Here is a 16,444-nt window from a genome sequence, read left to right as displayed (position 1 = left end):
GTTCATTTAAATGTAAAAATAAAATCAGATTTTTATTATTATATGTTATTATATTTTAAGATGTATTTCTGTACTTTCTCATTTATTATAGTTAATAAGTTGGTGTTTGTTGATAAATCTTTTTTTTACCACTATATAAGTTATAGAATTTATAAATTTTAATTAATTAATAATAATATGATTATTAAATATACCAGCCATGAAACTATGTTTAGCATGTAAACAAATAATAAATAAATTGCAACAAATTCAGCTTTGGTCAAGTCTATTATTATTCTTCTTCTTATTATTATTATTATTATTCTTCTTCTTCTTATTATTATTATTATATTAGAGGTTTTGCATGTAAGTTAGAGTTTTAAGACTACTATACCTGATCTATGTGTATTTTTGAGAAAAAAACACCATATAAATGTAAGTAATAATAAATATAAATAGTTTAAAGAATGTGCATGATAAAAATTAGGTGTTAATTATATTTTTAAAAATACAAATAAATGAAATGAACAACTGAAATGAAATCAAATATTATAAAAAAATCAAGCTTAGAAATAAAAAAAAACATAATCTTGCAAACCTTTCAAGTTTTTAAGGAGATCTCAACCGTGTCTCAAACTGTGTGGGGACAGTTATAAGTCAAACATCAGCATGAAGTCAAACATCTCTAATCACAGTCTAAAATGATCTGACCTGTGCTTTCCACATTCATTTCATTTCACTGTTCTTTGTTCATTACTTTCCATTGAACCCAACCTGAACTCAGACCACTGGCTGAACTCTATCAGGTCTCCCGAACTCTAAAAGAGCTGAGAGCTTGCTCTGGGTCGTCATGTGATGTAAATGTCAGCAGCTTTGTCTCAGCGAGTGCTCCTGTTGCTTTGGCACGGGCTGCTGTGAATTCTGTGATAATGCCAGCCTGGGCTGATCATGACACAAAAGATCTGCCCCCTGCTGTCAGGAGGGCCGCTCTGAACACCTGTGTACTGAGCCTCTTGATATTTTTGACATCTATCTGCTTTCAGCTCTCTCATTTTGTGTGCTCTCTCTGTCTGAATATCACTCCTTACTGGGGGTTCTCCACAGTTGATTGTCACCCTGTAGAGACTTGGTTTTGAACACATTGTAGCTTCATCATGTCTGAACTTGCATGGTCTTTTTTTAATCATAAAAATATTGCAAAAATGCGAAAAGACAAATAAAGCAATGTCTGATTGAGGGTGAGAGGAATATTATTATTATTATTATTATTATTATTATTATTATTATTATTATTTATTATTATTATTATTATTATTATGTATTTATTTTTTTATCATTATTATTATTATTATTATTATTATTATTATTATTATTATTATTATTATTATTATTATTATATCAAGGTGTTTTAAACTCATTCTCATCATTATTCACTATTTAACTGCATTTACATTTATAACTTAACTCATCATTAAATATAATATAATTATATCATATTTTCTCAATCCAAAATAAAAAGGAAGAACAAAAAATATAGTAAGCATGCAAAATATTTTATAAAATATTTAAAATAATAAACCTTTTAACTAATCACTATGTAATCACTAATAATAATAATTCATTCATTCATTTTCTTTTCGGCTTAGTCCCTTTATTAATCCGGGGTTGCCACCGCGGAATGAACCACCAACTCATCCAGCATTTGTTTTAAGCAGCGGATGCCCTTCCAGCCGCAACCCATCACTGGGAAACACACACACATACACTACGGACAATTTAGCCCACCCAATTCACCTATACCGCATGTCTTTGGACTGTGGGGGAAACCGGAGCACCCGGAGGAAACTCACGCGAATGCAGGGAGAACATGCAAACTCCACACAGAAACGCCAACTGAGCCAAGGCTCGAACCAGCGGCCCAGCAACCTTCTTGCTGTGAGGCGACAGCACTACCTACTGCGCCACTGCTTCGCCTAATAATAATAATAATAATAATAATAATAATAATAATAATAATAATAATAATAATAATAATACATTGTCACCTATAATTAGCCTTTTGAACTTTTAATTAATTTATTTATTATTTCTTTTAATTATTTTTTCTCGTTTATATAAAAACCTTAAAATATAACTAATAATAATTATATTTTAAATGTAATATTTGTTTTGTATGTGGTTTAGAGGCACATAATCTTATTTTACCTCTCTTTTTTGTCTTGTGCATGTTTTGAGAAAACCACTATAAATGTAGTTTTTAAAATTTTTTAGTTTTAAAATTTTTATTTATTTATTCTCTTTCCCCTTTTTGTCTTGTGCAAGGCATGATGAAGCACTCTATAAATGTAAATAATAATTACTGGACACTATATAAAGCGATTTAGTTACTCTTGGGTAAAGTAAAAAACTTAAATTAGAAGCATTAAGTTGACTTTACCGTATAAAGTGAGTAAATCCATTTTAACTTTGAATGGTTAAGTTGACTTAACTTATTTTTTATTATTATGCCTATAATTCATTTACTTAATAATTTTAAAGCATTGGTTTTCTCACTTTTTAAAGTAAAGTCAACTTTAAAAGCAGTGGGTTAATTAGATTGATTTTTAAAGTAAAGCAATATAGTTGTTTTTTACAGTATATTATTATTTGATTATAATTATTAAAATAATCAAGCTATTTTGCATCCAAATTTGAGACACCTAATCTCTCCCTCTCTCTCTCTCTCTCTCTCTCTCTCTCTCTCTCTCTCTCTCTCTCTCTCTCTCTCTCTCTCTCTCTCTGTCTCTGTCTTTGTGTTTGTTGTCAGGTCACGTCTTCTGGCCATCTCAGCTCAGATTTGGCAATGACGTGGTTCCTTCCACCCATTAAGGATCCATTTATGTCACCGCTGAACTGTCTGGTCTGGCAGTCTGCCCGTTTCGAGATCCCCGCGGCTCATCCCACAGTAACCACAATTCTGAAAGGTATTGTTTTACCCTGGTGGTGCAGCACAACAGCATGCAGGTATGTTCAGCTGTCCATACTGCTGCGGTGAGGACAGAAGGGCTCATATTCACCTACACACACTCGCACACACTAACACACACACATACTCACACACACACAGCTCTTTAGCTGAATATAGACACATTTCAAACCTCATTATTGAAGAGCATTTTCAGTTACATGCACTTTAGCTGACCAGCTACTATTTACAAAGACGATAGTTCACACAGATATGGAAATTATGTCATCATTTACTCATCCTCCACTTGTTCCAAACCTGTTTGAGTTTCTGCTGGAAATAAATATGTTCATGAATGTTGGAAACTGTAGCTATATGTTTTTCCTCGTATGGAAGTCAATGGCTATCAGTTTTCATCATTATTCAAAATAACTTCGTGTTCAACAGAACACAGACACTAAAATAGGTTTTAGAAGCAGGGGCAAAGCCATTATTTCAATAGTGGGGTTGAGACTGAAATTCTAGTGTTTTATCTGTTTAGATTTATTTGCAAACATACCTTTTTGCTAAATACTAAATAATAAGAAAATACATTTACACTATAAATGCTGCTTTAAATTTTTAAGTTAAATCAAATTACCTTTACAAGTCATTTCAACTTGCATCTATTCAATTTAGTTAAAATACTGAGCCAAACATACCCTGTAGGGGTTGTATATAGCATATCGCTGGGGGAGTACAATTAATAGTTTTAACCTAATTTACCACAAAAAGGTTCATGGTTTTACCTTAAGGGTAATTATGGGACTCTGAGGTACTAATGTGCACTTTTTAAGGTATCAGATGTCCTTTTAAGGGTACTGCCCCAGTGACAAGCTGTTTTATCCCAAAGATACAATTATATACACATATTTTTGACATGTATTATTAAAAAGAATTCAACTTGTATTTTATGTATATACTGTAATGGAAATGTGCACATTCACACTTCATTATGGTATATATTACAGGCCACATTTTTATCAATTAAATTGACTAAAAGTAATTCAAACAATAAACTGATAATGATTTTGAATATGATTAATTAGTCAACAAGAAAAACGAATTGGATAATGTGTGCCAAAATTACACTTCTTGAGTTCTTCGTAAATGAGAAGTGGAGAGCTTTTTGCTGCTTTGACTTCATCCCTAATGTATTTCTATCAAAACTGGATACAACACGGGTGCGAGCTAGGGCATAACTGAAACGTGAGTGGCTGATTTTTATGGAAACATGAACATCAATTGTACTCTATCTTGTCTCTTTGATTTATTATTATTTTTTTGCAGGGGATTTATGCTATATAAAAGTGGAGGGTAATGTCATCTGTGTATTTTTAACCCTTGTTAGTAATCGCTTGTGTTTGAGTAAATTATAAGTAGATTTTAATTTATGCCTAGTATGTGAACTATACCAGTACTCCTACAAAACATATTGTGGTTGTACGTGCTGACTTTGCTGGCACAGTTAATGACAGGCCTCGAAGAACAGATGACAGCTTGAATGTGTTGCTTTTCTTGGTGTTGATTTATGAATGGATCTAACATGAAAGACTGTCACTTTGACATCTCTGACTGAGAAAGAAGTGAGAGTGAAATAACGCAGTGTCCAAAATTAACACTTGCACAACAGTTGCCAATTGGCTGGTAACTTTATAAGGAACCGCAACATAATACACTGTAGTTAAAGTAATTGACATGCGTAATTCAAACTAATGGTATACAGACCATCAACAAATAAAATAGCTGGAAAACTGTTTTTATAGGATACCTAAAATGTGGTCTTCAAAATGGGTGGAATATTTCAATACATTGATATTGATTATTTTGAATAAACAATCAATTTACTGTATATTTAATATATATATATGTATAGTATGTATAGTTTTTTGTATATATGTATAGTTTTTTTATTTGAATAATTCTAAACATTTCATGGCCGACTTGTTGAAATAAAATAATGTAAATATATATATATATATATATATATATATATTATATATATTATATATATATATATATATATATATATATATATATATATATATATATATATATATATATATATATATATATATATATATATATATATATATATATATATATATATATAATGTATATGAATATATATAATGTATAGGAATATATAACAAATATCATAATACTCTGAGGATTTATATATTATTATTAGCATTTTTACAAATTATTATTGTTTTAAGTTTGTTTACAAACTCTCCATTATTTTTCATTTTTATTTGTATTATTTTTGTTGTTTTAGTAGTAAGTATTCAGTCAATATTCATTTTGTTTTAAGTAACAAAAAATATTTTTGTTTTATGGCTGATTTTGCTCCATTCAGTTCTGAAACCTGGATAAACGCCACATCTGTAATGTAGTATTTATGCCATGACCATACTTCTTTGACCTTTGACCTCATCTGTGAGTCAAATTACCTCTTGAGATTCACTTTTAAACTCCAAAGTTTGTTTGTTTGTTTCCATTGTTTCCCTATGGGAGACTGTTAGTCACACTGTCATATTTGGAAATAGGTCACAACCTCCATCCTTTGATATTATTTATCACAGAGATCAAGGTTCAAGCAAACAAGAGCTCAGGATTCTTCGCATGATAGAGACATAAAGTCACTGGATGAAAGACAGGAGTAGCAGAGAGAAGAGAGAGAGCAATGGGGATTAAAAGTCTGCTCATTCTGAACTATTCCAGGGCTCAGGAATCCAGTTCCCCAGGGGTTCGGCTCTGCTCATCCCTCATCCATCCTTTTAAAGCCTGAACTCAGAGCTCCAAGGCAACCCCATCACCCCCCATCAGCTGTCGGCATCATAGTGACTGGCCACATATTCATACATAACTTTTCAGTTTTCAGATTATTTAGCTAGGCTAGTCCACCCCATAATACAAATTCTGGCATATTAACAGTCCTTGTGTCATTGCAAACAAGTGGAATAAAAAAAGATAGGTAACGCTTTACTTAAAGGGGGTGTTCATAAGACTGTCATGACAACTTTATAATCAAGAGATTTTATACATGCTTATGACAACTTTAACAGCAAAGCTATTTTGTATTGACAATAATAAAGACAGGTAAAGATGCATTTGCTTATGTCAGGTTGTCATAAAGACATCTCAAACAAGTTTGCATTTACAATCGCAACTGAGCTGATGACACTTAATGACAGCTGTCATAAACTTGTATAACAAATTTCCTTCATATTCAGAACATGCCATGTCATAATTATACAATATACAGTATAATATGCTTAAAAATATGTTTTGTTTTGCTCAATGCATGAAAGAATGTCATACATGCATACTGTACTTATTTATGTATGCTTGATATAAGTGTAATTAATGATAATAATGATTTAATTAAGGTGCTGAATTGCATATTAATTAGGACTCCTATTCCTTTTAAGACACCTATCCTTATTTTGAGGCTCTTTTTCACAAACAAAATATAACTATTAATATCATTATTTTTATAGTGATTAAACAGTTATCATATCATGGAAATATGTACATTTCATTAATGATTTATTTATTCATATCTATTTATTTCAATTCAATTCACCTTTATTTGTATAGCGCTTTTACAATGTAGATTGTGTCAAAGCAGCTTCACATAAAAAGTCATAGTAAATTGGAACAGTGTTTGTAGTGTTTAAGTTCTATTCAGTTTAGCTCAGTTCAGTTATTTATGACAAAACTTTGGAATTACGTAACTGTAACTAAATGATGCCAGAATTATAGTTTTTTTTCACCTAAAATGAGACCAAATTACTAATGAAAAGAATTATATAATGTGTTTTCTTGATATCTAGATGGGTTTAGACACCATGTTCATCCCATCCAAACCCTTTTCCTTTAAAACCACGTAAACGAAGCGAATGACTTTTCCAGTGTGCGAAGAACACGTCTGCAAGCCATATTCAGAAATGGATCGCACCACCTCTCTGTTTATGACCATGTTTACGAGCATCATCAGAATAGCAGCCATAACATCAATCTCCCAAATCCATTTCATTCTGCTCTGTAATCCCCCATTGTCCAGAGGTGGATGGATCCCATCCAGCATGGATATGTTTAGAGGCCAATATTACAATATGAGTCATCCTAAGAGGAAAGCTAAAGCCTGACCCAAAATAAAAATCTAAATGTCACGGTGCTTGTCATGATTATGATAAAATATCATCACATGAGATGTGCTCATGGGGTCGCAGTATGATTTTTAAAAATACCATCAAATACACTTAATCAGTTCACTGAATAGTAACTCATAGAATCACTCAACCATGTTTTGCTTCCCCAAAGACTTTTTTAAAGTCATCAGTTGTTCAATTAATCATTTCTTTCTTAGAAATGTTCATTTTTGTATAATCTAAGGAAGTTTTGCTTTTCCCAGTGCTGGGTTGCGGCTGGAAGGGCATCCACCACATAAAACATATGCCAGAGTAATTAGTGGTTCATTCCGCTGTGGCAACCGCTGATAAATCAGGGACTAAGCCAAAGGATAGTGAGTGAGTGAGAATATTTGCATTCTTCAAGAAGCTTTTGTGCAGTTCAAAGCTTCTATTGATGAAGGTTGTTTGTGGAACCATCCATACCAGTAAATCTACAGACAATATCATCATGTTCATCATACCAGCTGAACAGTAAATAAAGGCCAGTTTTACTAAACAGGACAAATTAGTGCATGAACTAAATCCTATAAAAGTGTAGATAAAAGTAAAAAGTTGTGTAGTTGATCTACAGAAAAAGAGCAAATTATAAAACACAGACAGAGCAGCTCATTTCCATAATGACCAACGCAGAGCATTAACCCGTGAAAACAAGCAGGGGATTACTAACAGCAACACAGTCACCAAAATGAATGCTATTTTTTTGGGGTGTAAAATAATTAGTCAGAACTCTATTTTGTTGTCAGAAATACATTTCTTACGTATGTTTTCTATTTGAAGGAGACACTACATATGCAATAATGCCAGCAGCAGAATCACTGTGTCCACTGTGTTTATCCTGACAGTAGTTTTTTGGCAAAAAAGGGTTTGTGCTGTTATTAAGCTGTTTGTGTATATGGCTCTAGGACAATTGTGTTGTTGTCATTATAGTTATGTGATGACCATATTGTTTTTTAAATGTACAAATTATGCATTTTCTAGTTAAATGGGATTATTTGCTTACAGTTCCAGAACAGAAATGTGAAGTCATGTTCCAAATTTAAATTTTGTATACATTTTGAGTTACAATTTTACATTGTAACAGTTTAAATAATCTTTATTATTAATTAATTTTCTAATTTCAGGGTTGATTTTCACTTTAGTTAAATATTTTATATGCGATTATCTTGTCAAACCTACACAAACCTATTTTTAAAAAAGATATAAATTAGAATTAACAACAAAATTGTTTTAGTTTTAGTTTAATTCGATTTAAATAACTATAAATAACCCTGTTTTATCACTCCATAAATGTAAAAAAATATGGAATACAAGCAGAAAAAATATCCCCATGTACGAGTAAAAATATTTCTAAAGACTTTTAAAGCCTTACGCCTCTAAAGATATGTATTGCAATATTTGGACACATACATGAAAAATGAAAAGAATCCTCTTAAGTCAAGTCGTGATGTATCGGTGACATATAGAATACTGTTTCTGGGTCCAAGCCGCTACTCATTTGAATTGAATATGTATTGAATATTGAATAAATATTTGTTTATGACCACTATTTAGTCATATCACTCGTTAAAGGGAATTTTATGTAAAATCGTAGTAAAATCATAGTGTACACATAATTCTTTGGGCTTGCTGCATCACAAATACCAAAATTTTAACAATTTATAAAAATATATATATATACATATTTATATACGGTATATATATATATATATATATATATATATATATATATATATATATATATATATATATATATATATATATATTTATATATATATATTTATATATATATATATTTATATATATATATATATATATATATATATATATATATATATATATATATATATATATATATATATATATATATATATATATATATATATATATATATATATATACTGTATACTTATATTACAATCATGATTTTCAAGGTATTACATCAGTTTGTAAATGTTTATTATTACCATTTTATGATTCTCCCCATACAGTTTGATAGAGCGATTGGAACAGGAAGTTGCTTCATGTGACCTCACACTGATAGATGCAAACAGATAGATTTGAATGTTTTGTTTCCACCAACCCAAAAGAAGAGAAATTAAGAAAATAAAACAGCCCAAATTCTCAATAACTAACCAGTGCCTGAATAAACTATAATCTTGCCTGTAGCACCATCCCATAAATGCAGTATTATCTACAATAATATCAACAACAATACAACAAAACTCAAAGTCCAACAGCACGCACAATGCTGCATCCTCATATTTCTCCATCTATTCATCTCTCCATTAGGCATGGAAGCTGATCTCTGTATCATCACCCCTGAAGTATGTGTCCATGTGAAGGCGTAGCGTCTCCACCAGGTCATGGGCATTGCATCATTCATCAGAAAATGCCTCTGGCAGCGCAGTAAAGCCCGGCTCTAGGACTTAAAACCCAGCAGCGGGTAAATCAGCACCATTCCATACCCACAATCCCCAATCGCCTGTGTGCCATCCATCATAGCAACAGTCATGACAATAGTTGCTTTTTATAAAGTAGTTTAGATCAGCTCATCGTCCAGCACAATGTGTAGTCTTTCTGATCATCACAGAGCTTTATATGTCTGCTTTGCTCAGTTTGCCCTTCTCATGACTCCAGAAAAGCTGCATCTACTTTTGTTATAACACCTTCTCCTATATGGTAGACACTTTATTTTGCAGTATGTTATCTACATCAAATTATTGTGTACATAATAGCAAGCACAGCTGTTTGTAATTTGAATTTGCCAGAATTCCGGCATTTATTTATTTATTTGTATGTATGTATTAGATGTATATATGTATGTAATAATTAATTTATTTTATTTTATATTCATATATAATATAATATAATATAATATAATATAATATAATATAATATAATATAATATAATATAATATAATATAATATAATATAATATAATATAATATAATATAATATAATATAGTTTCCCAGAGGTGAGTTGCAGCTGGAAGGGCATCCGCTGCGTAAAACGTGCTGGATAAGTTAGCGGTTCATTCCGCTGTGGCGACCCCTGATAAATAAAGGGACTAAGCTGAAGGAAAATGAATGAATGAATATAATATATACAAAAACTGTTTTCGAAAAATTCCAAAAATATATAAAAATAATCATAATAAAAAAACTGTTTGAAATAAATTACCTGCAATTTACCATATGAATCAAGTATATCCAAATAAAAACATAATAAATAATAATAATAGAAAATGTATACAATAAAATATGTATATTCTACTTCATTTCAGTCCGTTTTTACTTCAAGTAACACAATCAGTTTAGTTTGTTTTGTTATAGATAGCTATTATAACACATATAGCTGATAATTATGATATTATTTTTATGATCATAATCATAAACATATTCATTTGCAGATTTTGCATATCGTGATAATTTACCTAGTTAGACTCAGAAGTCCCTGCATAAACACTCAGTTCTAACTCTCTCTCTTTTGTTTTGTATGTATGTATATATAGTGAAATGCTTGTTAGTAGCCTATATGGCGAGAGTCATATTTAGACTGACAACCACAGACTGATCAGATTAGAACCACAACACAGCATGGCTAGTTTGTTATCAGCATGTTTGTTAGTAATGGTGGTAAACAGCATCCTAACACGCATTCTCCTGCTCCTTGTGCCACAGTTTTCCATCAAACTGGTTGCTCACCTTTCTTCGTGGGCTCAGGCATGTTGAGCCGTTCTCCAACTGGAAGTATTCAGAGGTGAGTGTGTGGCACAGGCTCTCCTCTCCGTTAGCCAGAAACGCGGGTCAGGAACGCTGTGGAAGTCACTGAGGATGTGAGGGAGCGATGCAGGAAGGGCCGTAAAGGAGAAAGCAACAGATATGGGGGTGATGAACATATGGAGTTTTTATATAAGGCTCATCTTAGCCACTCCTCACGCTGTCTTTAATAATGGAGCCCAAAAACCTCCCTCCCCTCATGTGCTGAAGTCCTGGGGATTAGAAGAGGCTTGTGGCGGCCTGGTGGCACACAGACACACACACACAGGGGTTTTGAGTACAGTGCAGTGCTGGAAAACAAAAACTGAAGAAGAAGGTGTTGACAAGATGGCATTGCTTTGAATATGTTACAAAGAGACATGTTATTTATGTGCTCAAGGCCTTCGATTGAACCTTCAATATAATTTGGTAATGTGTAATGTAATATATTTAGTTATAGATTTTGTCATTTGTAATGTATAAATGTAATTGTTACGTGCAAAAGTATAGAATTAATATAATAATAAATTATGTAATTAAATAAAAAACACAAATATATAAATGAATTTGTAATGTTAGCAATTTATATATATATATATATATATATATATATATATATATATATATATATATATATATAGTGATTTGTAATTTATTAAAATAAAAAAGGTCAGCGAGGAGTTTTAAAAAAGTATTTAATTGTTTAATTTAATAATAGATAAACATACAAAAGATTTAATAAAAAAATGTAAATGTGTCAAAGTATAGGGTTTTTACATTTGTTAAAAGTAATATACAATGTAATAGAATGATCTGTAATAATAATAATTATTATTAAAATATAAAAATAAAAGTTTTAAAATGTGCAAATTATTCAATTACAATTTTTATAAAAATATATCATGATAAATATATATTTATTTTATTTTGATATAACACATATTAAATAAATGTATAATAGAAAATATATTATAATAGAAAATATATTTATAAATAAATAATATGAATATAATAAAATGTAGGATTATATTAATAATGTATTAAATAATATAGTTGATAAATATAACACGCACAATTAAAATATAAAATAGGTGTTATTTAAATTTAGTAATGTATAAAAATTCTAATTTTATAATTAAATTTAATTATATAATTTAATAAAATTTGAATTTGTTAAAATGTAAAAAAAATTTAATTTTTTATAAAAATCATTTATGTTACAGCCTTATTCTATAATGGACTAAATTAATTTATTTCCTCAAAATTCTACACACAATATCCCATAATGGCAATTATATTTTGGTGGTGTGCTTTGGGTCATTGTCCTGCTGGAAGATGAACCGTCGCCCCAGTCTGAGGTCAAGAGCACTCTGAAGCAGGTTTTCATTCAGGATGTCTCTGTACATTGCTGCATTCATCTTTCCCTCTATCTTGACTAGTCTTCCAGTTCCTGCTGCTGAAAAACATCCCCACAGCATCATGCTGCCACCACCATGCTTCACTGTAGAGATGGTATTAGCCTGGTGATGAGTGGTTTTTTCCAAACGTAACGCACTCCAAAGAGTTGAATTTTAGTCTCATCAGACCAGAGAATTTTGTTTCTTATGGTCTGAGAGTCCTTCAGATGCCCTTTGGCAAATTTCATGTGGGGAGTGGCTTCCGTCTGGCCACTCTACTATACAGGTTTGATTGGTGGATTGCTGCACAGATGTTGTCCTTCTGTAAGGTTCTCCTCTCTCCACAGAAGATTGCTGGAGCTCAAACAGAGTGACCGTCGGGTTATTGATCACCTCCCTGACTAAGGCCCTTCTCCCCCAATCACTTAGTTGGCCGGCCAGCTTTAGGAAGAGTCCTGGTGGTTCCAAACATCTTCCACTTACGGATGATAAGGGCCACTGTGCTCATTGGAACTTTCAGAGCAGCAGAAATTTTTCTGTAACCTTCCCCAGCCTTGTGCCTCGAAACAATCCTGTATTGGAGGTCTGCAGACAATTCTTTCATCTTCATGCTTGGTTTATGCTTTGACATGCACTGTCAACCCTGGGACCTTATATAGACAGGTGTATGCCGTTTCAAATCATGTCCAATCAACTGAATTTACCACAGGTGAACTCCAATTAAGCTGCTGAAACATCTCAAGAATGATCAGTGGAAACAGAATGTACCTGAGCTCAATTTAGAGCTTCACGGCAAAGGTTGTGAATACATATGTACATGTGGTTTTTCAGCTTTTTTAATTTTAATAAATTTGCAACAATTTCAAAATATCTTTTTCCACATTGTCATTATGGGGTATTTGTGTGTAGAATTTTGAGGAAATAAATTAATTTAATCCATTTTGGAATAAGGCTGTAACAAACAATAATTAATATCTACAATATTTAGAATTTATTTACAATTTTTAATGTGGTGTGCAATCAAAAATTATATCAAATGTTTTTTTAAATGTTAAAATACATACATAATGAACACATGCATTACTACTATATTAGACTTTGCTACTGGTCTTTAATATTCTCCCTCTAATCCTGCAAATGAGGTGCTTGTAATGAAGAGACGACCCTGCCAATCGGTAGCTGATATATCAGTGTTCACTATGAGGCCCATGTCAAGGGCATTCACTATAAGCTAAATCAAACCCATATTATTATTAGGTGATGCTGTCATGCAGGGGATCCCAGTCTCCACACTCCACCCTTTCCCTTCAAGGCCTGCAGCTGATATTTAGGGCTTAGTGGGGAAAAATAGGAAACATTCACTTCACCTTTCTGCCAAGTGCCAGAGCTGAGTTTGATGTAATGTGGATGAGGGCCAGGAGCTCTGATCTGAACAAGCATGACTGTAAATTCTGTTAGGATGCCTGAGCACTGCTTTTATAGGCTATTATTAGCTGTACTGAACTCTGACATTTGACATCAACATGGAAAGATGGTGGAACTGTGGGATTGTTGTCATTGTCAAGACTCTAATGATCCTGTTAACACTTTCCCTCTCACCATAAATCTTGTCCTGCTTCTTGCAGATCTAACAGGAGTTTGCATAGGGAGGCCTCAAAAATTTAACAGTGTAATGAGTAACTACATTTCATTTATGGCGGTTTTCTTATGTTTGTCTAATACAGAAGAAAGGTTTAAATTCTGCTTCTAGCAGCAAATGTATATTTCAGAAATTAAATTTTTTAGAAATGCATAATTTGAATGGGGTCAATTTGACCTCATTTAATGATTAAATGATTGACCTCATTTAATGATTATTTAAAAGGATATTTTCATTAACAAAATGATGCAAACCTTTTAAAAAAATTATATTCTGGACGTTTTAAGTGGTGAGGTCACATTAAACCTAATGGTGAAAGCTTATCAAATTTTAGGCTAATAGGTTAGGTAAAAAAGAAAATTTGTCAGTCAAAGAAATTAAGCTGTCATTACATGATGAAGAGAATTAAATTACTTAAATGAAAACCTTATGAAAGTCTCATAAAATACCAAATATTATGATATTTTATGCTGTGACAAGAGCAGCATGATGTTTCATGTCTAGGTAGATCAACATGGTTGTAAACATGGTCATAAACTGAAAAACAAACACACAAGGTGATTGTACAAAAGCTGAAAAGATTTAAAATTGGTAACCAAAGTTGAACACTGGCAAGGAAAAGTAAATGACTCTGTAACACGTCGTTAAAGGTGCATTATGTAAGTTTGACACCCAGTGGTTGAACTAGGTATTACATTCCTGGATCAAAACAAAGGCAAGCACAGGTTGCCAGATTGAGGAGCGAGTCTAACGATCAAGCCTAAAGGCTAATTGAAGTCGTGTTCTAAATTAAAGCAACAGCACCCGATAGAGGCAATATTTTCCATATTGAAAGCAGTTTTTGTTCTAACCATCACTTCGAATTGATATATTAGAAACAGCTTCTATTTCTTGCAGCTGAACAACCGGATAAACTCTGATTATCTCAAGTACAGTTCATGTGCTTTATTCAGTGTTAAATGCTAACAATGTGAGTTTGAATGACCTTTTACACAACATTTATTGCCATACTACTGAAAGCAGCAGCAGATAGTTCACCTCAGATCTTGAAAATGAAATAAACCTGTTAAAACTGTGACTCCGTGCAATGCAACAAATATCAATCATTCAGTACATTTAATAATGTTAAAGAGGTGTAATATGTATTAATTAGATTAGAAACCACAACCATTTTGTGAGTGAGTGCATATTCTGTAATTTGAATGGCTGTTTTAAATTTCTGTCGTGTTTGGTCTGGTGAAAACAGCCAAATTGTTTGTCACTGTGTGACTCATTATCTCATCATGGAGCATATTGTTAGTACACGGGGTTACAATGTAACCTGCTCACCTTATGTTTACGTTTATAATATATTATTTGCAAATAATAACCACCTCATGTGAAACTCTGAATATGCATCTCATTTCGGAGTCTCCTACTGTCCACCGGCGGTAGCATTTCGGTCACTAATGCATAATATGAGAGCATTTCTTAATGAATGAATGAAATACGGGCAAATATGGCATTGGGCGGGTTAAAAGAACCAAAACAAAAACAGCGTTCCGGCATTTAGCGCACATATTCAAAGCAGAATATATGACTTCAACATTGTTTTTCAGATAAACAAGAATGTTCACTTAACATATTTCCTTAATATCTGTTAACATATTATGGTATTTTTATAATTTACAAGAGTCAAAAACTTACATACAGCACCTTTAAAGTATTTAATGTCAGAATGGCAAAAGCTGATGTTTTATCGCAGTCCAATTTTAATTGCACTGCTCCCTGGAACTTCAATCAAGGAAATGGCATGTCTAATTAGTTGATCAAATGCATATGTAGTAGAAGTGGTGGACAGATGGCCAAATGATGAACCATTGTACAGCTCATTGGTAAATTAAAGGCTTGGTCACCACTGTTGTACCTGCTGGTGATGTGTTGCACTGTTATTGATATGTTGCTACTGGTGATTTGTGCAACACATGAGAGTACAGATTATTGTTGAAACAGCTGTAAAGGACAATGACGCTGTGCCTATGTAGTTAGTACTTTAGTAACAACAATAATTGAATGGGTTACTTCAGTTTTCAGACAGATAGGACTTTGGTCTTGGATTAACTGCCTGGAGGTTTTGGAAATATGGCTGCCAGAAAAAATGACTTGAAAGAGACTTTGATTTCTATGCATCGTGAACTTTTGGTTGTACAGCAGAGATGAATGGCAGTGGTTGAAAAAACTAAATGTCATCTTCTCATATGGTCACATGAACAGTAAAATTAGATGCTCCTGCTGTGCCGGTGCCATATTATATATTAAGCCAGCACCTTCCTTTAGTAATTTCAGGCTGCAATTTCCTACTCTAAAAGACTCTTGATAGGAATTCATCGTCAGTCATTGTGTCTGTAAGTGCACTTCCCATTAAATAAATCCTTAAAATGTGAACTTTAAGCCTGTGCAAGACTAGTATGCTATTTCATTATGAATTTTAAATCACTTTCTTAGCCGG

The 16,444-nt window shown here is 32.2% G+C and overlaps 1 protein-coding gene across 17 annotated transcripts in view; it reads right to left on the bottom strand.

Annotated features, from left to right (window-relative positions):
• Positions 1 to 11,039, bottom strand: part of mybpc1 (myosin binding protein C1) — a 74,175-nt gene extending 63,136 nt beyond the window's left edge. For 9 of the 17 annotated variants that reach the window (XM_056455675.1, XM_056455677.1, XM_056455678.1 and 6 more), the window contains exon 1: positions 10,867 to 11,038. In XM_056455675.1, coding sequence (XP_056311650.1) covers positions 10,867 to 10,888 — 22 coding nt within the window. In that variant the 5' untranslated portion in view covers positions 10,889 to 11,038. Of the gene's footprint in view, positions 1 to 10,866 lie in introns of all 17 variants that reach the window. The other 8 variants (XM_056455669.1, XM_056455671.1, XM_056455672.1 and 5 more) reach the window with 2 other exon arrangements.
• Between the last annotated feature and the right edge of the window lie 5,405 nt (positions 11,040 to 16,444).

The sequence above is a fragment of the Danio aesculapii genome, chromosome 4 (assembly GCF_903798145.1).
Source record: "Danio aesculapii chromosome 4, fDanAes4.1, whole genome shotgun sequence".
Lineage (NCBI taxonomy): Eukaryota > Metazoa > Chordata > Actinopteri > Cypriniformes > Danionidae > Danio > Danio aesculapii.
This window is presented reverse-complemented; position numbering and strand designations above follow the sequence as displayed.